The sequence below is a fragment of the Trichosurus vulpecula genome, chromosome 2 (assembly GCF_011100635.1).
Source record: "Trichosurus vulpecula isolate mTriVul1 chromosome 2, mTriVul1.pri, whole genome shotgun sequence".
NCBI lineage: Eukaryota > Metazoa > Chordata > Mammalia > Diprotodontia > Phalangeridae > Trichosurus > Trichosurus vulpecula.
The window spans coordinates 157,512,326-157,537,289 of record NC_050574.1 but is presented as its reverse complement, the minus strand read 5'-3'; the positions used below and the strand labels follow the sequence as shown (position 1 = coordinate 157,537,289).

General features: G+C 37.0%; 1 protein-coding gene across 1 annotated transcript in view; it reads left to right on the top strand.

The window, feature by feature from the left end:
• Positions 1–24,964, top strand: part of DEUP1 (deuterosome assembly protein 1) — a 158,174-nt gene that overhangs the window by 61,199 nt on the left and 72,011 nt on the right. Inside the window, exons 5-7 of the mRNA XM_036743965.1 lie at positions 2,226–2,342; positions 13,513–13,626; positions 15,012–15,263. Of these exons, the coding sequence (XP_036599860.1) occupies positions 2,226–2,342; positions 13,513–13,626; positions 15,012–15,263 (483 nt within the window). The remainder of the gene's footprint in view (positions 1–2,225; positions 2,343–13,512; positions 13,627–15,011; positions 15,264–24,964) is intronic.

The window sequence follows — 24,964 nt, the reverse complement described above, 5'->3', positions numbered from 1 at the left end:
AGGGCCTGCGCCAGGATCAGCAGTGTCAAAAGAGAGAAGGGGCTGATTTGAGAGATGCTCTGAAGGTGGAAACAACAGAACTTGACAACTGATTGGGTATGTGAGATGAGTGTGAAAAAAAGTCAAAGATGAAATCGAGGTTGTGAGACTGTATGACTGGGAGAATGGTGGCTTTCTGGATTTGATTCTCACCAATAATTTCTGGAAGAGAAATGATGGTAACCTTGGGAAGAAGTGACCCTTTCCTCTTAGAATTTGTGATCAAACAAAGACATCTTTTGGCATGCACTCTTGATTTGAAGAAAGCAGATTTCAGAGGGTTAGGAGGAAGGATAGGATCCCATGGACTAAAACTATGCAGAAGTCATCTGACTGTAGAGGGAAGAGGAAGGGAACAAGCATTTATTTAGCACCTACTATGTGCCAGGCCCTGTGCTAAGAACTTCACAAATTTTATCTCAGTTGATCTTCACAACAATCTCAGGGGTAGGTGCTATTATCATCCCCATTTTGCAGTTGAGAAAACTGAGGCAGACAGAGGTTAAATAACTTGTCCAAGGTCATACAACTAATAAGTTTCTGAAGCTGGATTTGAATTTGGGTCTTCCTGACCCCACAGTAAGGGCTTTATCTACTGTGCTACCTAGCTGCACACTCTCACACAGGATTTGTGTGAAGAAATTGATATGGATGCACTGAGAACTCACCAACCAACTTAATTTGAAAAGATTATATGTAGAAGAGGGAACCAAAGAAACATAACATGATGTATCCATAAATATGGCATAATCCTATGAGAATGGTACAGAAGACCAGACAGAGCCAAAGTGGGCAAGGAACACAAGAGAGTTTGTGGTTATTTGTAACTAGATAAGGGGACAAGGAGATCAAAGAAGAGACAGAACCATTGCTTCAGGTGCATGGGACAATGCCAACCAACAACCACAGGGCTGTGCAATTTTTATTTTATTTGCATTTTCTCTGTGCAATACAATGACCTTTGCTTAGGAGAGACAGAGGTCCTAGAGCCCCAAAGCTTTTAATGAATTCAAGTAACCAGTCCAGATAAGCCCCATCCTCAGGTGCCAAAAGAATTGAATGATGTGATTGCTGAAGGTTTGTTAGTGATATTTGAAAGATTGAGAATAGAAATGGTATTCACAGGAATAGAGAAGGGAATTGCTGTCCCATTTTTAAGGGGGGCAAAGGAGTAGGGGGAAAAACAGAGGAAGAGGGAAAGAGAGAGTGAGAAACAGAGACAGAACTGTGTAAATTATAATCCAGTAAACTTGACTTCAATTCTCGGGGAAATTCTTGAATCTTATACTTGGGTTCAAGAAATTAACTTTCCAGATACAAGATTAAGGCAGGCATAAGTAGACGGCAATTGATCTCCAAAAGATACAGAAATTTTAATAGACCTCAAGCTTGATCTGAGTCCATAGTATAACGTGGCTGCCCTTTACACGTGTACTCTCTTGTGATAGCCAGATACAGATTACTGGATTACTTGCTGTTTAAGGATTTTCTCTTGTACTTTTCTATCTTTGAGGATACACACATATATCATACTGCCAAATCTAGAATCAACTTTTACTCAACATCAATAGTGAATGAGATTTTTTAAGGGCCTGTTCAGACCCATTATATTGCATGATTCTTACTTTCCCTGTTTCACTTAATTGAATTGAAGCTAAAGATTAAAACAATCTTACTTATTATTATTTTGACATAATTGTACATATTTATACATCAACATCATTGAAACTGAAATGACCTAGAAATTTTTACCATTTTTTTTCAGAACAAAATAAAAGGTTTTTTTTGAATACATTATAAGTTGGTTGTTTCATAGATCTAGTTATTGAAATAAAAATTGTTAACACAAGATGGCAGTAAACAAAAAAATTTTTAAATATTATTTTAAATATTATGGGGTTCCTAAAATATAGTTAAGGGAAATTTGAAGGAACATTTTTGAAGTGATCATTGTTACAAATTAATGAAGTTTCAGATTTACATCAAAGCTCTATTGTATTCAACTTTAGTAACTTAATTTCAATAACTAGTTCCATAGTTATATATTGAGATGCTTATGCTTTTCAAGATTTGCCTACTATGACAAATTTTTAATGTAATGCATTTGAAAAAAAGAAATGAAGCCAAGCTATAGTAAGAATAGCAAATAGACTTCTAATATTAATATTTCCTTTTATTATTGATAGTTTTCTAAGCTGACAAATAGCTTTGAAAAGCTGAGATTGCAGCAAATGAAACAATGTGGGACTCTTAAAAAAGATGAAATTCCATTTGAATTGAGCAACATAAACCAAAAATTAGAGGTAAGATACATATTCATGACTATCTTCATTTGTATTAAAGATTGATTTTTGTTGTTGGCTGTTAATATTGAATGCAATGTATGGAATAGCTTGCTTACAGATGGCAGCAAACACCATTCCCAATTAATCTTGCTCTGAGTATGTTCTTTTTAGTGTATGTCCCTTTGGTGAATTAGAGCACTGATTTGATGTACACATCTGAATATATAAAGTCATTTTTTTAGAACCAAAACAAAAGTTCTTGGACTCTATAAATGTGAAATATACTTAAGAAACACCCCATTGATGAATATTTAATTAGTCTCTTGATGTCTGTGCAATCATTGGGTACTTAAATTTGAATGAAGATATGCAGCAGTTTTTAGAACAGAATTTGGGCTATACTTTCTTGAAAGATAGTGGTGATATTTGATAAATGAGCATACCATGATATTTGTGAATTGATACATTCTGTCCCCTCAAAATCTACATATGCCTTTTCTGCCTCACCAATTCGAATCAATACCTAAAGCACTGGCATGGCTAATGTGGCTTCTCAAAACTGTACATTTCATAGAACCGTTCAAGGCCTTCCAGAGAAATAATATATTCAAATATTTGTGTGCTTTAACTGAATGTACCATATTTCAAAGAGAAAATTTCATCATGTAACGTATTTCAAAGAGAAAAGCAATACTGCTTTTCAAAAACATTGTTACCCATGGTATAATCAAATTCTATAAAGTCTTAGTGCTCTGCTAGTACATTATTTGACCATTTCAACTATGGAGTTTACACAGGTGTTCTTATGGACACCTATAATGTTTTTCTTAACATTGTGTTTTTCCCCAAGCCAGGGAATCATGTTAAGCAAGGTGTATCACGGATAAAGATCAAGCCAATTATTGTCGATTTGGCTATATATTTGTGTGTGTGTGTGTGTGTGTGTGTGTGTGTGTGTGTGTGTGTGTATACATATATATATATATATATATCTTATAAGTCTTACATGAAAGAATTAAACATAATATACATTGCCTGAAGCAGAATCTTAAAATTAACTTTTTAAAAATTTGACTTTATTTTACTTCTAGAGGTCATATTTTCCCCATAGAATCATAATCTGGAATCATAGTAAAATCAATGGTAAAAGTGGTTAAATAAAAAATTTTCACCTTACATTCATTGGTCTAGATGTAAAGCCACATAAATTAATTGATTACGGGAACAGTTTATGCATTTACACTTGCTTGTAACTACTTGCAAAAGTAATTTTTGGAGCTAAACTTCCCTGGGTTTAATATAAACCTAAATATCCATTTGGTTTGGAAATATCAATTTGTACCATTGGAGGGGGGTGTTTATTTCATTGGTATATGGGATTCCTAGTATGGAAACTCCCATAAACCATAGAGCCCACGACCACTTATTCTGGAATCAGATCCTTGATTGGACCTCTGGTTCCAATTCAGTTCAAAAAATATGTATTAAGCACCACAATGTGAAAGGCAGTTGGTCAGCCACTCTTGGGAATACAAAAATGAAGAGCACAATTCCTGTCTTGAAGAAGCTTACATTTTACTCTGGGTATCTTTTATCCAGTGAGGTGAAGGTATGGGAAGGGGAAGAGAGGCAAGGTAGAGTATGAGACATGTACATCAAAAATGTAATGTTTCCCTTATTCCCTCCCCCCAAAACAAAACAAAGTAAAATCAGTTCTTAGCCATTGACCCCAGGATTATATAACTACTAGGCTATGGAGTTTGGAAGACTGAGGGGACCATAAAGTGCTGGGTGGCTAAAAGTCCTATAGTCTGGGCATTTCTATTCTCTTTCATAATCTCATCCAAGTCTTATACAACCCTGTATCACTATTGCTTAGGATATGAATTTAGCACAAAGCTAATTAGCTCCATGTAATTCAAAAGCATGCCAGGGAATATAAATTTTTTTCATGATGATTTGATTTCTTCAATGAATTGTGATAAATATTAGTATGCCTTGAAAAATATGAAATTCTTTAGTCCTGCCAGAATTTGAGCTTGTATCTCTAAGTATTCTTTTCAAAATTATGAATAAAACAGATATTTGTCTAGATATAATTCATGTAGAAATATCACCTAATTATTAAAATAGAACCTTATGAATAAAACAGATGATATTTGTCTAGATATAATCAATGTAGAAATATCACCTAATTATTAAAGTAGAACCTTTTACTTTATACAAATGAAGACATTAATTACAAATTATCTGATTTTCACATTAGTAAGAGCTACAATGTGGTAGAGTAGAATGAATATTAGATTGGGAATCAGGAAGCTCATTTCCCAATATTAGCCCCTCCTGTAGTTAACTGGATGACTTTAGGCAAATCACTTCCTCTCTCTGGGCCTCAGTTTCTTCATCTGTACATTGGTGTCGAGAGGGAAAAAGAGGAGGAGAGTAGAAACAACGGTAAGTTAGACCAGACTTCAAAGTTGCTTCCAGCTCTGACATTCTGCAATTCAGCAGGAGTATTAGCATTGGAAAGCATCTTAGAGATCACCTAGTCCCATTCCCTCATCTAATAAATGAAGCCCAGAAAGCTTTAGTTACATTGCCTAAGATTAAACAGCTAAATTGATGAAGCACAGCCCTTCTTTATTTCTTTATAATATATGCATTTAATCTAGTAATCATAACTAATATTCATAATGCACTTAAATGTTTATAAAGCACTTTATATACATTACCTCATTTGATCCCCTGCTCCATGGTATAGCCTCTCTGGGCTTGTTAAGCCTTGCTACACCGGTGTCAAAGATTCGATCCCAGGTCTCTCTCGACTTCAGATCTATTGCTTTTCTCACCATAACACGCTGCCTCCCTAAAAAGCACTGAATCTTTAATGAGACACCATAAAAACTCCGTGCAGCTCAATTGGAAGATGGTTGATAATGGCAGTGACCTGTGTTGGAACTTGTAGATTTATGAGGTAAAAATGCAGCAAATTTTATCAAACATTATCCAAAATAATTCACTGAAAACCGTGAGACACCTTGTTCTTTTTCTAAGTGTGGCATCACTTTCATTTTCTAACTCAGTATATTGATTCTGCAACCATATTAAAGTAGCACCAACACACATTATAGCTGAACCAAACTGGAGCCCTGACAGTCCAATCATTTCAGTCATCTTCATGATTAATCCCAATGACTGTGACTAAATGGACTGTGCAGCAAACTACACCTATTAAGATAACCAATTTAATCAGATCAGCCATGCTGCAGACTGGCCACTTTATGTATAATTTAGTCTATACCAGACACAGTTACTATGGAGTTTGTTTCCACCATATCATTGGTATAGTTTTATTTCTAAATTTTAGCAGAAGATGTTTTAATTCTAGAAAGTGAAAACAGCAGAAAATAAAATGTCAACTCATTCATTCAATCCACAAGCATTTATTAAGCACCTACTCAATTGTCCAACACAAGTATAAGCACAATAAAAAATTTAAAAAGAAAGACAACATAGCCCTTGCTTGTGAGAGGCTTACACTTGATTCAGGGAGACAAGATGTTAGGCCAATCCCAGAAAAAAATTGCTAAATAGGTGAAACTTGTCTATTAGCATCCAACCAATGTTTCCTCTTAAGTTTTGCAAGATATGAACAGATTACTATGCTCCATGAGCAGACAATACCTCTTGGCCAATAAATTATTCTTTCTCTATTTAATGGTTCCTTCTCTGCTCCCTACAAACACACCATTGTCTTCCTCATCCTTACATCTTTGCTAGATTCTAAAATCCCTTCTGCCTACTGTCCTATATCTCTCCCCACACTCCCCCCCTCAGCTAAACTACTTGAAATAGGCATCTATCTACACTAGGTATCTCCTCTTCCTCTCTCATTACCTCCTAAACTCTTTCTACTTTGGCTTCCGACCTCATCGTTCAACTGAAATTTCTTTCTCCAAGGCATCTCTTCCAGTGATCTCTTAATTGTCAAGTCTAAGAGCTCCTTTTGAATCCTCACCTGCTGATCACTTTTTCTTCCTGAGTAAGTGTCCTTTCTCAAGATTTTCCTGATACTGCTCTCTTGGTTCTCCTACATATTTTACTGCTCGTTTTTACTCTCCTTTACTGGATCTTAGTCCACGTTACATATGCCCCCCAAGGCTCTGTCCTGGACACTCTTCTTTTTTCTCTGCAAATTGTCTCAATTGGTGATCTCATCAGCTCCCATGGATTTAATTATCCTCTCTATGCCATTGACTCCTAGATCTGTATACTTAGCCCTAGTCTCTCACCAACTGGTTACTGGACATTTAGAAATGGATGTCTTATAAGCATCTCAAATGTAATATCCCAGACAGACTTATTTTCCCCCCAAACTCACTCCTGTTCTGAACTTCCCTAATACTGTTGAAGGCAGCACTATATAGCCACCCAGATTCACAATCTTGGTGTCATCCCAAGTCTTCTCTTTCACTCACCCCATTTATCTAATCAGTTGCTAAATCTTGTTTCTATCTCCATGACACATCTTGTTCCCCTATTCCCCACACTCACACAGTCATCTCCCTAGTTCAGGCCCTGGTCTCCTTGCCTAGTATCTCTTCCCATTCCAATCCATCCTTTACCCAACTACCAAAATGATTTGGCCAAAGTGTGGTTCCGACCATGTCAGCCACCTACTGAGGAAACTCAAGTGACTAGGAGCAAATATAAACTCCTTTGGTATTTAAAACTTTTTACAACTTGACCACTTCTTGTATCACCTTTCTTCCAGGACACTACTGCCCCCTCTGCCCATGTAGTCTAGGTTCCAACCATACTGTCCTGCTTGATGTTCCCCTCACACAACACTCCCATCTCCTGTCTCCATTCCTTTCTACCAGCCATCTCCTAGGTCTGGCATGTTCCGCAAATTAAGTACTCCCCTCTCCAGGAGGCCTTTCCACAACTCCCAGGGGCACATGCCCTCCTCTGAAGGTTACCCTCTACCCACTCTACATGTATTTTTGAATGTGCCAATTCATATATATATATATTGGCTCCCTCATTAGAATGTAAAGTCTTTCAGGGAAGAGACTGTTTTTCCTTTTTATTTTTTATTTTTATTTATCAACAGCAGTTAGCGCATAGTAAGCACTTGTCAAATGCTCATTGATTATTTAACAATAAAGAACCACTGAGACTCATGGTACCTGCCCCTTACCCTTCTCCATTAAGAGGGACCCATTTGTTCTGAACCCATGCAGGTGGTCTGGACTAGGTTCAGTCTAGGGGAGCCTGGCCTTTAATGAGAGGCATTAAACCACTCCTTTTTCTTATACTTTTTGGCTTGTAAAACCTTCAATTTTGGTGCCCTGGAATGATTTACATAAAGCTTAGGTTTTGGTTCATCTCTCAGATAGAAAGATACTTAATGTACAATATGAATCAGGTATGAGACAGGTACTTTATTTCCTATACAAAAAAGAAATGCTAAAATATACAAGGTATAGCAAGCACTGACAAGATTTCAGCAAACAGTAACTTACAACTTTTTTAACTATTTTTACAACCTGCCAAGAGGCTGAGTCATAAACGTAAGAACAAAAAGCAGTTTGTGGGAAGACTGAGTTAAGTATTGCTGTATCTCACCTCAGTGTTGCACTGCCCCAAAACCTCCCTGTCCATTTCTTCTGTCAATCCATGCCAGGAAGTGAGTTCATTCATTAGCCAATGGTCATCTACAAGAAACACTAGACTAGTTAGTTGGCTATATTGCTTTGACCAAAGAACCCAGGATGTCAAACCTCTTGGACTTGCAGGGTGGCTTCCAAGCTTGGGCATATCTATCTCAGGATCAATACTTGTTCACCTAAGATCAGGAAAGAGCAAACATAAAAAATGCAACCCCAAAGCTAGGACCAGGCTTGCTTAGGCAGGACCATGGGTTTTATCTGCTGTGTGATCACATAGTGGCTGGCACTTCCCTTCCCTCTCCCTGACACCTCATGGGAAATCCCAGAGACATGTAATGCCACCTGGAAAGTAGAAGGAATCAAGGACTATGGACACAGTCACCCCCTTTATTAAAGGTCCACTGAGTCATTGGCTCTTCCAATTCAGGAAATGATAAAAGGATTGTTTGAAAAAAGTGCCAGACTCACTCAGCACTGACCTGCTGGGAGCAGAAAGGGAAGCTCTGCTCATGCTCTGTGTAATGATTGAACCCATAGTATGATCAAATGATTGAAATCACAAGTATTCTCATTGCACCTCAATTCTAAAAAAAAGTGCTTTGCTCTTCCGTCTCACATAGTTATTGTCCCATCTGACTCTTTCCCTTCTTTGGTGACTTTTATTTTTCCCCAATTACATGTAAAAACAATTTTTGACATTCATCTTTTTAAAAAAAATTGATTTCTAGGTTCTCTTCCTCCCTCCCTCCCTTTCTTCCAAACCTCATTGAGAAGGCAAGCTATTTTATATAGGTTATACATGTGCAGTCATGCAAAACATATTTCCATGTTAGTCATGTTGTGAAAGAAAACACAGAAAAAAAACAAGAAAAAAATAAAAGTGTGCTTCAGTCTGCATTCAGTTTCTTCTTTTGAGGTGGACAGCATTTTTCATCATGAGTCCTTCAGAATTGTCTCAGATCACTGCATTGCTGAGAATGTCATTCACAGTTGATCATCACACAATATTGCCGTTACTATATGCACTGTTCTCCTGGTTCTGCTCATTTCACTTTGCATCCTTGACCTGGGAGCTCTGCAATTTGACTGTAATATTCCTGGGATTTTTCATTTTGGGACCTCTTTCAGGAGGTGATTGATGGATTCTTTCTATTTCTATTTTATGGTCTGGTTTTAGAATATCAGGGCAGTTTTCCTTGATAATTTCTTAAAAGATGATGTCTAGGCTATTTTTTTTAATCATGGCTTTCAGGTAGCCCAATAATTCTTAAGTTGACTTTTTAGGATCTATTTTCCAAGTGACTTGTTTTTCTAATGAGATATTCCACATTTTCTCTATTTTTCATTCTTTTGATTTTGTTTATTGTTTCTTGATGTCTCATAAAATCATTAGTTTCCACTTGCCCAATTTTAATTTTTAAGGAGTTATTTTCTTCACTGAGCTTTTGTACTTCCTTTTCCATTTGGATAATTCTACTTTTAAAGGAGTTCTTTTCTTCAGTGAATTTTTGTATATCTTTTTCCATTTGGCCAATTCTTTTTTTGAGGGGGGAGGGCAGGGCGATTGGAGTTAAGTGACTTACCCAAGGTCACACAGCTAGTGTGTTAATTGTCTGAGGCTGGATTTGAACTCAGGTCTTCCTGACTCCAGGGCTGGTGCTGTACTCACCATACCACCTAGCTGCCCCACCAATTCTTCTTTTTAAGGCATTCTTCTCTTAATTGGATTTTTGTGCCTCTTTTATCATTTGGCCTATTCTGTTTTTTAAAGTATTATTTTCTGCAGTATTTTTGGTGCCTCCTTTACCAAGCTTGACTTTTTTCATGGTTTTCTTGCATTATTCTCATTTCTCTTCCCAATTTTTCCTCTACCTTTCTTGATTTTTAACATCCTTTTTGAGCTCTTCCATGGCATGAAACCAATTTATATTTTTCTTTGAGGTTTTGGATGTAGCAGTTTTGACATTTTTGTCTTCTTCTGAATTTGTGTTTTTAATCTCCCTGTTACCATAGTAACTTTCTATTGTTGGGATCTTTTTCTGCTGCTTGCTCATTTTTCCAGCCTATTTCTTGACTTTTAACTATGCTAAAGTGAGGCTCTGCTTTTGGAGTAGAAGGGCCACTGTTCTAAGCTTCAAGTTTTTTTTTTTTTGTGCAGCTGTTTTCAGAGAAAATTCTGTGTACCTCTAAGTTTTGGGGTCTTCCAAAGTGGTATGATCTAGGCAGAGGTGTGTTTGCTATTCTCCCGACCTGCTGTGGTCTGTGAGCAACCAGAATCACTCTTTTTCACCCTAGAACTGTAACCAGGGTCCCAGCTCCCTAGTGTGCTAGTGTTGCTCCTCACCCTAGGATTTAACCCAGGACTGCAACCCAGATCCAAGTATGGGCAAAGCAACAAAGTCCTGCCCCCAGTGCCAACAAAGGGACCCCCGAAACCTCCTTCTGACCAGTTATTTGACCCCCTTACCATCTATGGGCTGAGAGGTCTGGAAACTGCCACTCCCAGCACTGATTCAGTTGCTCCCAAGGCACAACCTTGACTAGAGCTAGACTGCTCTCCACTCTCACCCCCATACAACAAACCTTTTCTGCCAACCTTTTAAATTGTCTTGGGCTGGAAAATCATTTCATCTTGTCCTTTGGTAGGTTCTGCTGCTCCAGAATTTGTTTTGAGGCATTATTTAAAGGTGTTTCAAGAGGGGTTTGTGGGAGAACTCAAGTGAGTTCCTGCCTTTTTTCTGTCATCTTGGCTCCATAGAAGGCTGCATAAACCTCCATTTCTTAGATACCCCTTTGTTCCTCAGATCCTTAAAGTTTGGTTTCTGTACCCATCACTATATTGCAGTGGTATTCTAAGATCATAAATGGCCCTTCTAATAACTAATTCAAATGTCTGTTCTTTCAATCCTCATCTTCCTTTACCTCTCTGAAGTATTTGTATTAACATGATAACTAAGTAAATTCACTGGACTCCCAGATGCAAGAGAAATAACCAGAATGTTTTGTTGAGAGTAATTATGCCACAATTCTGGCATATGGAGATTGCATTTTACAACCAGGAAGAAAATGTGATATGGTGTCTGTTTATGACTCTTCCCCTCTTCTCACTCCCCTGGAAGTCTCATGTACTATAGCTATGCTTGGTACCTACTCCAGAGTCAGTTCATCTGAAGGGTGAACTAATGATGATTTAGTAATTCAATAAGCCTAGACTGCATATTTATGGAAATATTCTAGGACTGCTTCATCCCTCATACAATTTTCATTCATTATAGTTCCACTGGCACCATAGAAACTGTCCACCCCCTTGCCCTGCCAGTCTGGAGGAATTGGTACGAGTTGCACATAGGCTCATAAAGCAAGCTGTGTTTGCAAAAGTAGCCTCATGATATTACAGCAGCCAGCCTTCCACCATTATAGGAATGGCCTCCTTCCTTCACTTGAATCTACTTTAGTGTCTTCTCTCATCTTTAAAGGGTGATAGAAGACCCTTCCCTAGACAGTGTAACCTAACGTTTAAAACTCAAACCCAATCCTTTCCTCTTCCCTCTTTCTCCCCTCCCCTTCCTTCTCCTCTGAGGATACAGAGAGGATAGAATTGACAGATGGATCACCACAGAAGTGGAAGGATGAAACATTCAACCAATGACAGCTTGATATATGCTACTGCCCATGGGGTAATAGAGTTTACTATTACTCTGTTAGTATTACTCTATTAGTGTTACAGTAATATTATCTCTATTAGTATACACTATTACTCTATTAGTATTACTAATAGAGAGGAGCCATTCAGGGCCCATTGATGGAGTAAGTGTAATATATTCCTTGTATATAAACTTAAATGTGCCACAGAAGCAATGTAGTACAATGGAGAGTCCTGAATTTAAAGCCAGAGGACCTAGGTTCAAACCCCAATTCTGCCACTACTATCTGTGTGGCTTTGGGAAAGTTACTTCATCAGTCTGAGTCTTAGTTTCTGAATCTGTAACATGAGAATGTTAGGTCTCTAAGTTCCTTTCCAGCTCTAAACCTAGGATTCCAAGAACCTAACTCTTGTGAGCTTCCTCATCTATAACATGATCTCAAAGATCTTTACACCTCAGAAGAAAATCTAGTGATCCAGTCAATAAACCCAGCATTGTGTGTGAAGAAATAGAAAGAAGACTGGCCTAATAGGGGTGAAGAAAAATTATTTGAGATGAGAAAGGTAGAATACATTAATAAATTGAATATCAGACTTTGGGGTTAATCCATAGACATTTCACCTTTTATATGGCATCTTGCTTTGTAACGCCAATATTGGTTTAAATTTTGTGACTCTGGAAGTATTTGTGGAGTAAAGGGAAGGAATGATAAATTCTATTGTTTGAAATTGTCAATTTAAGCAAATTTTTAGAAGGTAGAAAAAACAGTCAAATTGGTATGTAAATAAAAGTATTACTATTATTTCAGTTTTGTAGTTTGTACATATTCACCATTTTACTAATATCATGTAAGTACAGAAAAATGAATTAAAGTGGTAATCTTACTATTTCAACAAGTGCTAATACTTGATGAATTTTTCTCAATAAAATTTTGTTTGTTTCAGCTACATATTGCATAAAATGATTTATTGAATTATTTGTAACTGGCATAATTACCAGAGAGATTTTTTTGATATTTCAAAAAGTCACGTTTAAAACATTTTTATGTGTGGATTTAATTGAATGGAATTTCACTGGATTTCAGACCCAGTGGGTATTGGTTTTTTCCTATGAACACAAAAAGAGAGATCTGATAATGATTCTACCTAGAGGAGTATCATCTATGCTTCCTTTTACTCATGGGTGATTAAGCAAATAATTAGCATACAATTAAAAATTAATAAGCAACTTATTTTTCTCAATACTACAAGGAAACAAAAATAAATGAGATATGGTTGCTACCATTAATTAATTTTTATCTAATAGGTAAGATAAGATATATAAATAAATAGATATATTGATATAAGGGAAAGGAGAATCATGTCTTCTCTTCCTTAGATAAACAAATGACAGCTGAAATAGAATGTAACTAGGGCAAAAGAGTGGTACAAAGTTCTATAGCATTAACAAGAGGAGAACAAGTACATCTCGCTAGGGTGATTAGGGGAGGTTTCATGAAGAAAGTTGTATTTGATGTGGGGCTTTAAAAGATAAATTTTTTCAGTGGGCAAAGGATTAGTGTGAGGGGGTGTGAATTCTGGGATTATGAAGAAGCATGAATGAATGAAGACATGGAGGAAGGGAAGCATAGGATACATTTGGAAAATGGAGCATTGGGTTTATAAAGGGAAATAGTATAATTTAAATAGTATAAATATTAGTTAAATAGCATATCTTTTTCAGTAGACAGGAACAAGTGAAAAATTTTGATGGGAAAGAGAAAAGGGAAGTTGTACTTTTCAGAAAGTAGAATTGTAATGACAGAATCATTTTGCATTTTGCCTCAAATTGATCATTTCACCAAACTTCTGTTTATTCTTTTATTAAAAGGAATTTAGAGCAAAATCAAGAGAATGGGACAAGCAAGAAATACTGTATCAGAACCATCTGGTTTCTTTAGATGCCCAACAAAAATTATTATCTGAAAAGTGTGATCAGTTTCAGGTACGATATTTAAGCAGATCTTCTGAATTAAAAGATGTTAAAGATTAAAACATTGCTATCATTTACTACCTAGAATGTAATCAATTCATTGAGTTGGATGCCACTGTTCTATGCTACTCTCTAAATCTAATTTACAAAGAAGGTAATGTCCTGCATTGGTAGGGGAATTTCCTTATTTGGGAGTTTCCTATACCAATAAAATCATATTCTAGTGTCTATTCTCTTTGTAATTGATGTGTCAGAAATTCCTAGGACATAAAGATCCCAATACTCTTTGAGATATTTTCCCATTTCTTTTGACTCAGAAGTCAAGAGAATATAATGAGAAAATAATATTATGGTAACGGAAGTACAAAGTATTGATAGATGTAAGAAACATTTTGAAAACTGAAATTGGAATATAGTGATGTATTGGACATTGAAGAGGAAAGAGGGAGAAGTCAATGGATAACTCCAAGTTTTAAGGTCAGGTAAATGGAGGAAGGTATCCAGTAGGCACCATTAATAGAGAGCATTTTTGAAGAAGAATTGATTTGGGTATATATTCTGTTTTGGGGGTGTTAGAGGATGAGAAACTTTATTTTTAACAGAGCAGATTATTATATCCAGGTAGAAAAGTCCAGAAAACAGGTAGGATTGGAGAAGTCAGGGCTATGGATATAAAATTTGGAATCATTCTTAAAAAGGTGATATTTGAATCTACCATGATATATGAGATCTCTGAGTAAATGAGTCTAAAGAGAGAAAGGCAGACTGCCAAGGACCAGACCTTAAAGAATAGCTATACTAAGTGGGTGGGAGGAGCAATGGGAGACAGAAGACCTTTCAGATCCTGGATGATAGAAAACCAGGAGGTCCAAGAGAGAATTTTGACAAGGGGTGATAAACTGCTTCCTACATTGCAGGAAGGTTAAGGATATGGTGGACTTTACTACATTTAAAAGTTCTATTAGGAAGCCATTGGTGACCTGTTGGAGAATAGAAGAAAACAGTGAGTGGTGAGAAAATAAGCCCTGTGGATGTAGGCCAGTTATTGTGAAGTTCATTAGTGAAAACAAGGACAGAAATTGAATTATGGTAGAATAGGCAACAGAGCCAAATGAAGATTTGTTTGTTTGTTTTTCAATATGGAGAAACTTAAAAATATTTAAAGGAGAGAAGAGAAGGAAACAATGGAAAGGGAAAGGTTGAAGAGTGACGGGATAATTAAGGGAACAAAGTATCAGAAGAAAGGAGAGGAGGGAGAGAGCGTGGAGAGATGAAGGCATTACCCTTCAAAAAATAATACTTCAGAATATTTTTTCTAATACTTTTTGGTGTTTCTTATACTTTTGTTAGTCTAAAGATGGTTGTTTTTAATTTCTGTATTTTTTCTTGTCTTACAGAAACAGGCACAAAGTTACCAATCTCAACTAAATGGGAAGAAGCAGTGCCTAGAAGATGCCAGTCTTAACAACCCTGAAATTGCTCGGTTGACCTGCGAACCAGAGATTAGTAGTGATACTGTTGAAAGAGAAGAATTCATTATCGAAAAACTGAAGTCAGCTGTGAGTGAAATAGCAATAAGTAGGAACAAGTTACAAGATGAAAATCAGAAGCTCCTACAAGAACTGAAAATGTACCAAAGACAGTGCCAGGTGAAGAAATGAATGTTTTTGTTTTAACTCATATTAACTAAAAACTAAATAAATGGTGACCTCAACAAAATCAGAAACATAGGTTGGGAGGCTACTTTTAGAGAGTATGTGTGATGCCTATACACACCTGAGAGGTCATCTAGTCCAACCCATAACTGACTTAAGAATGTGTCCCACATCAATATGTAGACATGTGGTCATGGAACCTATGCTTGAAAATGGAAAGAGGAACCCATCATTTCTCAAGGTAGAATAATTCGCTTTGGGGTAGCTTAGATTGTTAATCTTTCCTAACTTCAGGCAGAAACAGTATGAAAAAGAAGGCGAAGCCAGGAAAGCACATAATATTTTCAGAGAGGAATGAGTAATTCAGGTTGGCAAGGACGGCACTTTAGCCACTGCACCACACGGCCCCTCACCTTTGCATTAAAATTGGATAAATCTCCATTCCCAAAAGGGAGGAAACAGTGTCTAGACTCAAAACAATATTCAGTACTCTTGGACTATTTAGAAAATAATGCTCATAAAATACTTGTATTTCTTTAATCTTTTCCCTTCTTCTAAAGTTTACATACTTTTTTATGCATGTTTTTTGTCATCCTAGGTGTAGATCCATAATGAACGACATTCAAATACTTATAACTAGGTTTTTGATATGGAATTTTAAGATTACTGATCCCCTTGTCATCTACCAGGCAGACTTTAAAAAAAATAAACATTTTAATTTATTCTTTATTTTTAACATTCTATTCTTTTTAAATTTTGAGTTTCAAGGGGCAGCTAGGTGGCGCAGTGGTGGCACTGGCCCTGGAGTCAGGAGGACCTGAGTTCAAATCCGGCCTCAGACACTTGACCCATGTACTAGCTGTGTGACCTTGGGCAAGTCACTTAACCCCGACTGCCCTGCCAAAAAGCAAAAAAAAAAAAATTTTGAGTTTCAAATTCTCTCCTTTGCTTCCACCCCTCCCCCGCCCACTGATAAGGCAAGCAATATGATGTCAATTTTACATGTGAGATCATGGAAAACATTTCCATATTAGTCATATTTTTAAAAGCAAGAGAAATAAAGGAAGTAAGAAAATTACACTTCAGTTTGCACCCAGAGTTCATCAGTGCTCTCTCCAGAGGCAGATAACATTTCTTCATCAAGAGTCCTTTGGAACTGTCCTGGATCATCGTGTTGATCAGAGTAGCCAAGACTTTTATATTTGATCATCGTTATAAACTTACTGTTACTGTGCACAGTTACCTCCTACTTCTCTTCACTTTGCATCTGTTTATATAGTTCTTGCCATGTTTTTCTGAAACCATCCCCCTCATTTCTTATAATACAATAGTACTCATCACAATCATATGCCGCTTGTTCAGCCATTCTCTAATTGATGAGCATTCTCTCAGTTTCCAATTCTTTGCCACCACAAAAAGAGCTGCTATAAATATTTTTGTGCCTGTAGATGCTTTTCCTTTTTCTTTGATCTCTTTGGGGTACAGATCTAGTAGTGGTATTGTTGGATCAAAGCCCTTTGGGCCTAGTTCCAAATTGTTTTCCAGAATGGTTGGATAAGTTTACTCCTCCACCATCAGTTCCCTAGTGTACCTATTTTCCCTTCATCCCCTCTAGCATTTGTCATTTCTGATAGGTATGAGGTGGTAGCTCAGAGTTGTTTTAATTTGCATGTCTCTTATCGATAGTGATTTTTGAGCATTTTTTCGTATGATTATAGAAAGCTTTGATTTTTTTCTTCTAGTAGAAAATATCTGTTTATATCCTTTGACCATTTATCAATTGGTCATTTATTTTTATAAATTTAACTCAGTTCTATATTCTGTTGAGATGAGGCCTTTATCAGAGAAACTTTAAAAATTTTTGACATTACTTCATTGTCTATGGTACCTTTTAGCAAAATGTAGTTTCCCTGATTATCCCTTTTAATTATGTCTACTTTTGCTTTCGCTTTGTCTGAGGTCATGATTGCTACTCCTGCCTTGCTTACTTCAGCTGAAGCCTATTAAATTCTGCTCCAGCCTTTTATTTTAACTCTGTGTGTCTTTCTGTTTCAGATGTCTCTCTCATAAACAACATATTAGATTCGGGTTTCTAATGCAGTCTGCTATCTGCTTCCATTTTATGAGTAATCTCATTCCCATTTATAGTTATGATTACTGTGTTTCTCTCTATTTTCTTCTGTTTCTTCTCTCTCTTTTTATCCTGTTCCTCCTCAAAAGTATATTTTGCTTCTAATAATTGCCTCCCTTAATCTGCCCTCTGTTTGATCATCTCCACCCCCTTTTTCTTACTCCTTTCCCTTCCTCCTATTGGGTAAGTTACATTTCTATATACAACTGAATCTTATATAAAATTCTTCCCTCTTTAAACCAGTTCCAGTGAGAATGAGGTTCAAGTATTGCCCACCACTCTCTGCTCCCATTGTCCATATCCACTGTAAAAGCTCTTCCTTGCACACCTCTTTTATGTGAGGAAATTGTGCCCACTCTACCTCTTCCTTCCTCCTTCTCCCAGTGCATTCCTCTTTCTTACTTCATTTTTTCCTTAGAGAGCATTCCAACATAATCAACTCATACCCATGCCTTCTATCTACGTAAATTTCTTTTAACTGCCCTAAAAATGATAAAGTTCTTAGGACTTAAATGTGTCATCTTCCCTCACAGAAATGTAAACAGTTTAACTTTATTGAGACATTATTACTTTTTTGTTCACCTTTTTAATGCTTCTCTTAAGTCTTGTGTTTGAATGTCATATTTTCTATTCAACTCTGGTATTTTCATCAGGAATGCTTGCAAGTCCTTTATTTTATTAAATATCCATTTTCCCCCTGAAGGATTATACTTAGTTTTTCTGGTTAGGTTATTCTTGGTACTAATTCTCATTCCTTTGCTTTCTAGAATATCATATTCTAAGCCCTCCACTCTTTAATATGGAAATGCTAAATCTTGTGTGACCTTGGCTGCAGCTCCATGATATTTGAATTATTTCTTTCTTGCTGCTTAAAGTATTTTCTCTTTGACCTAGAAACTCTGAAATTTGGCTATAATATTCCTGGGAGTTTTCATTTGGGGATCTCTTTTTGAAGGTTGTTGGTGGATTCTTTCAATTTAAATTTTCCCTCTGGATCTATAACATTGTGGTAATTGTCCTTGATAATTTTTTGAAATATAATATCTAGACTCTTTCTTTGATCATGGCTTTCAGGTAGTTCAATAATTCTTAGATTATCTCCTCTTTACCTATTTTCGGGTTAGTTGTTTTTCTGATAAGATATTTCACATTTCCTTCTATTTTTCCCCATTCTTTTGACTGTGTTTTATTGTTTTCTTGATGTGTCATGCAGTCATTAGTTTCTACTTGCCCATTTCTAATTTTTTAATTATTTATTTTTAGTTTTCAACATTCATTTCCACAAGAGTTTGAGTTCCACCAATTCTAATTATTAATTATTTTCTTCACTGAATTTTTGTGCCTCCTTTTCCATTTGGCCAAGTCTACTTTTTAAAAAAGTTCTTCTCTTCAGTTGAATTTTTGTGCCTCTTTTTACCATTTATCTAATTCTGTTTTTTTTAAAGGTGTTATTTTCTTCATTATTTTTTGTGCCTCTTTTACCATGCTGTTGATTCTCTTTTCATAATTTTCTTGCATCACTCTCATTTATTTTTTCAATTTTTCTCTACCACACTTTTCTCTTTGTATAACTCTTCAGGAGTTCTTGTTTGGTTTGGGTACGCTTAGGATTTTTCTTTGAGACTTTGCTTGTAGCTGTTGTCACATTGCTGTCTTCTTCTGAGTTTATGTCTTGGTCTTCCCTGCCACTGTAGTATCTTTTTTATTGTCAAATTCTTTTTTGTTGTTGTTGTTTGCTCATTTTTCAGTCTCTTGATTTTGAACTTTAACATCAGGTTGTCCCCAGCTGCGTGTGTGTGTGTGTGTGTGTGTGTGTGTGTGTGTGTGTGCTGTTTTTAAGACTAATTCTTAGGGTCTACAAGTTTTTGGTGCTTCCAAGGTGGTATGAATCCTGGTAGAGGTCTGGTCACTGCTCTCTTGGCTTATGCTGTGGTCTTTACCCAGGAAGAGCCCTGACCTCCTGCAGCCTCCAGGGGTAGCATTCCTCTTTGCTTGGGAACTGTGACCAGAGCTCCCTTGTGACTGACCACCAGTGCTCCTCTCTGCCCTGGAACTGTGACCCAGAATTGTGTATGGGCAATAGAATTTTCAACCAGTGCCAGCTGTACCCAGAACCAGTGAAAGGGTCCCCTGTAATCTCTTTCTGAGCAGTTGTCCAGCCCCCTTACCATCTCCAGGCTGAGAGCTCCTAAAGCTGCTCTGGCTACAGCAGCCACCATTGCTGCTGCAGCATATGTGGGCTCTGGACAGGCCTCCACCCCAATGCCCCAAACTTCTTCTGTGACTTCTTAAGTTTTCTTAAGCCAGAAAAATAACCTTTTGTTGGCTTTGCTGCTCCAAAATTTGAGTTAAGGTGTTATTTTAAAGTTGTTTAGAGGGCAATGTTGAGAGAGTTCTACTGGGTTGCTGCCATCTTGGCTTCACCCACCAGGTATAGTTTTGACTAAACAGATGAATTATAAACTTTTTTATTTATAAAAAGTTTTTATGACATAAGAATACCATAAGGTAAATGTGCTAAATTAGGTATGTAGAAACATATTTAATTCTTTTTTTCCAAAATAGTCACATAAGAGGTAGTACTACATATTTTACAATGAATTCCTTAAAAAGATAAATGTTTTCATTTGAAATATTTTCACTTTATATAAAATTACTCTATTTTAAAAATGTAAATAGCATCCTAATCTTCACCTGAATTAGATCTAACTTGAAATCTGCCTTCTTGGCCTTGGATGTCTCTAATATTGACAACTTATTCATTTCCACTGAAACAAGAAGTTCACCATTAAATATTTGATTACTAAATGATCTTCCCTCTTCAGCATTCATTTCAAAACTTCTCTTTCCTATCTTCAGTTACAGTACATCTTTTTCTTCATTTCAAATGGTTCAAGGCACTAAAGGGTTAAGGATATAAGAATCTGATGTAAGATATAGACCAAGGTCAATACATACAAGACTTCAGAGTCTGTGAACTATAGATTTGGGGAGGGAAGTGGTAAAGAAAGAGAATGGGGAAGGTATACTGATGAAGAGAGTTTCTCTTACTTAGAGGAACTCAATGCATCTTCTGCCTTTTGGCTTTACTAGCATTCAGGAGACCTTACTTTCATATTTCAAGTGCTCCTTCAAGCCAAAGACTCCTTCCCTCACCAGAGAATACTTACCGAGTTCCAGCCCCTTGATAGTATGTATATGAAGGTGCTAATGCTTAGGTTTACAAAGTTCTCCATAGAGAAAAGAGTAATATTAATACAGAAAGTGTATTCCATATACATTCTGGTATAGGAGGAAGCTAAGATTTGAGCAGTTTCTTAAGGAAGATGCTTTGTTGGAAAAAAAAAAGATGTTGGTATCTTTGACTCAGAGCATATCCTTCTAGGCTTCTTCCTTATTAGCATTTTTGGGGGGACAGTGGTAATTTTGTTAAGCTCTCTTAGTTAATTAGGCCTTTAGTAGCAAAAATCTATAGTTACAGAAAATGGGTGAAAGAATTCTTAGGTTCCTATCATAACGTAAGGAAACTGGGGTATTTGCCTTTAAAAAAGAAGTTCAAAGAAAGCCCTCAAAACCTGGACTTTTCAAGACATAGGTAAGAATGAAAACACTCTAAAAAATATTCTGGCAATGTTTGCCCATATTTCTAAACTCTAGAGGACTGACATTTTTCAAAGAATGTCATCATCAGTAAATCAGTTCTCTTGAGGAATATGGTGTTTCCTATTTGAGGAATAAGTTTGTCTTTTCTTGACTTTTGGCCCTTAGCAACCAACTACCTTATCGATTCAGCACTATTCCTCTTGGTATTACTGCTAGGAGTCCTGTTTTTCCCCTACATCCTCTCTCTCTCTCTCTCTCTCTCTCTCTCTCTCTCTCTCTCTCTCTCTCTCTCTCTCTCTCTCTCTCTCTCTCTTTCTCTCTCTCCCCCTCTCATCTGCTCTTAAATCATCCTTCTTAGGCTATTCTCTGGCCCCTCTTTTATGGGTCAGCCTGTAGTTCCTTTAGTAAGCAGGTCATCTAACTTTGAGATTTTTTTCCTTATTCTTTTTTTTCTGTCTTCCTTTAACTGCTCAAAATGCCTCCAAAGAGGATAAGTATCATCCACTCACAGGCCTAGAGATGTATGCATATGAATGCGCATTAACAGAGTGAAATTTGTTGCCAAACTACACTTTGCCTTTTCTTAAAACTTCTAAAATACTTGATTTGACATTTATGTTTTACTTGGGGGAAACCCAATCGCCCCCAACTTGAGGATAGTCCATCAGTTTGCATCGTTTTTATGGAGTGGACACATTTTGTTACTGAATCTCCTTCTTTCCCCTTCCCCCCACACACCTTGCAAAGACAAATCCTAAGTTTTGTATTTTTAATCTATGGTTTTTAATATTAGTCTTGAATTTCTCTTCTGGCTCTTCCAAGCATTCCCTTATACAATTTTCTAACTTTATTTGTCATCCTCATAGTTATTAGATTTTATAAGGATTCAGTTACTCGAGGCACAGGACTACAATGATTTTTTAAAAAACTATAAGTCATTTTACTACTATGTTTTTCCTCCCAGTCTCCTTAATAATAAAGTTCTATCATTATTTGATGATGAGTGTGCAAAGCAGGAAGTTCCTGCTCCAGTTTCAGCAAAGTACTTGGTTCAAATCAGGTTAAGCTTCCCTTCTATCTTGAATTCTTTTTTTCAGAATTTGATTCATTTCAAAACTGTCACCCCTTCCTCAAAAGGTTCTTACTGGTGGAAGGCAGATATTGTGACCTGATTCTGAACCTAAATTGGATTCACAATTTGAATTGGTATTTATATTTCTGTCATGATTTCTGAGTTGACATTTTTGTAAGAAGGTCATCCACTGAACAAATTTCCTTAAAAACACTAGTCTTAAAATTTTTGTTTAAGCTTTGAATCAACTTTGTAACTGAGCACTTAACAAAATCTTGTACGACACATCTATAGAAATTGTGTTGAATTATATAATATATTCAGGAATGCATGATTATATTTCTAACCATTAGGAATATTTGTAAAAGAATATAATATATCTGAAAAAATTTAATACATAGAATGTCAACATTGAAAAGGACCTTGGAAATCAGCCATCTATCTTATTCTTATTATTAAGTGAATAATAATATCCTCTCTAACATCCTGACAGGTGGTCACATAACATCTGCCTGAAGGTATCCAGTGATAGATAACTCACTATGTCCATGCCTTCTTAAGGCCAACGGGGGCTAAGGAAGGTGGAAATGGTAACAGAGGGAGTGCTCCAGCTGAGAAGCCCAAGCCCCATAAATTCAATGGTAGTTTTTTAGGAAGCAGCAGCAACAGGAGGGAAACTTTCCAGTTGATGGAGATCGGCCCTGGCAGGCAAATAATAGGGCTTAAAACTCACAAAACAAAACACCCAAAATACTTCACCCTTTCCATCTCTGACATCTTATGACAAATTGAACCTATGTTCTTTGTTTAATCTATTACTTTTTCAGACTAAAACTTGGACCTTGCCAAACCAGCTCTACCTTTTACTTTTTATTCAGCATTTCTAGTTCTGAAAGCACCTCAGGCTTTTGGCTTTTTCCAGATCATTGACTTGTCTGCCCATTTTCTCGTCCTGATTAGATATAGATTCCTAACCTACAACTACACTGGGAGTCCCTCCCCATCTTTTTTCATGCCTTACCTCTACCTCCCAGTCCTCCCAGTAGGAGAGATTCAGTCAGCACTATGGACTCAGCCCTAGTAAGGGCCAGTATAACTTTGTCACACTACCCCCAACTTTCCCATCCTCAGGGACAGGAAACTGAAAACGGTCATGAGCACACTATAAGGAGAGGTCAGAACTACGGGTCCAAACTATTACCCTGCAGCTTGAGCTAAGCAATCTTGTGGCAGGCAGGAAAATCACATTGCATAAAGATGGTGCCTGACTGCCAGTCTAGCTGGGTCTCTCCACTAGAAAATAGAACTGAGTTGCTTTGGTCTACCCCCAAGAAGGTCTTTGGTTGGACACTGGATTTTCCTGGGCCCACTGATTAACTGAAACTCTTCCTTTACTAGAGTATGCCCAGGTAATCTTTTTGATATCTACATAACATAGCAGGCCACCAATTAGGTCACTTCCTACCTAATAAATGACCAGACCCTTTTTTTTGCTTTTTGGCAGGGCAATTGGGGTTAAGTGACTTGCCCAAGGTCACACAACTAGTACATGTGTCAAGTGTCTGAGGCCACATTTGAACTCAGGTCCTCCTGACTCCAGGGCCGGTGTTCTACTCACTGCGCCACCTCGCTGCCCCATGACCAGACCCTTTTAACAAACTTCCAGAGCTTTCCGAGAAGGCTATGGATTTCTCTCCATGTCTTGCTTTGTGCCTGAACAATCAACCAATGGCCCACAGACTCAATGATTCAATAGTATGTCGTGACTTTTACAAAGTTATGTTTCTGTGCATTGCTCCAGGTTTTCCCCATTCCTGAAATCCAATCCCTTCTCAACTTCATTTCTAAATGTTCGTCTTTATTAAGGCTCACTCTTCTGCTCTCTTCTGAGAAACTTAATTGCCCCGGTTGGTACTGGTTTTCCCCCTCAGTTCTCACATAGCAGTTTGTTTTATAAAAAAATCTTTAATGAATGTTTCATGTAATATTTCAGGTGTCTACATAGATTGTGTTTGACTTGGAGTCAAGAAGACTCCAAGAGCAAGTCACTTTATCTCTCTCTGCCTCAGTTTTCTTCTTCCATAAAATGCAGATAATAATAGTACCTGTCTCTTAGAATTGTTATGATGTTGTGGTGCTGGCAGGGGAAAATCCTGTGTTTTCTTGGTGTTAATTGTTAGTTAAAAATTAGCATAAGCAGCAGAGAATCCATACTTTGCTACATCTAAGCTTCAGAGACTACATTGAGTGCACAATCGACTGAAGACAAAAATCACTCACCAACTCTCCCTCCACTTTAGTGTTGACTTGTAGCCTTTTCAAGTACTTATGGTCTCTTGATTGCCAGATCTAATGGCCTTTTCTCAATCCTTATCATTCTTGAGCTCTCTGCAATCTTTGACACTGTCAGTTATCCTCTTCTTGATATTCTCTTCTGTCTAGGTTTTCATATCATTACTTTCTCCTGGTTCTCTCTTGCCTATCAGCTGCTCTTTCTCAGTCCGATTTGTGTCTCTGAAGGATCAGGATGGACTGGTGGGTTCAACATTTTGGGGGGGATGACCCTTACAGGATGAGGTCCTTTGTGCTGATCAATTAAAGGAGCCAACAAACTATTTCTGGCTTTCTTTTTGCCTTTTCCCTTCCTCCTTTTTGCTAGTCAGTCATTAATCATTTCTTAAGTGCCTTCTATATACCAGGCACTGTGTTCAGAGCTAGAGGTACAAAGAAAAGGCAAAAGACTTCGAGGAGCTCACAATCTAATGAGAGAGACAACAAGCATACAGATACATACAAGCAAGCTAAATACTGGATAAATAGGAAATAATTAACAGGGAAAAGGCACTAGAATTAGTGGGAAAGGTTTCCAGTAGAAGGAAGGTGAGACTT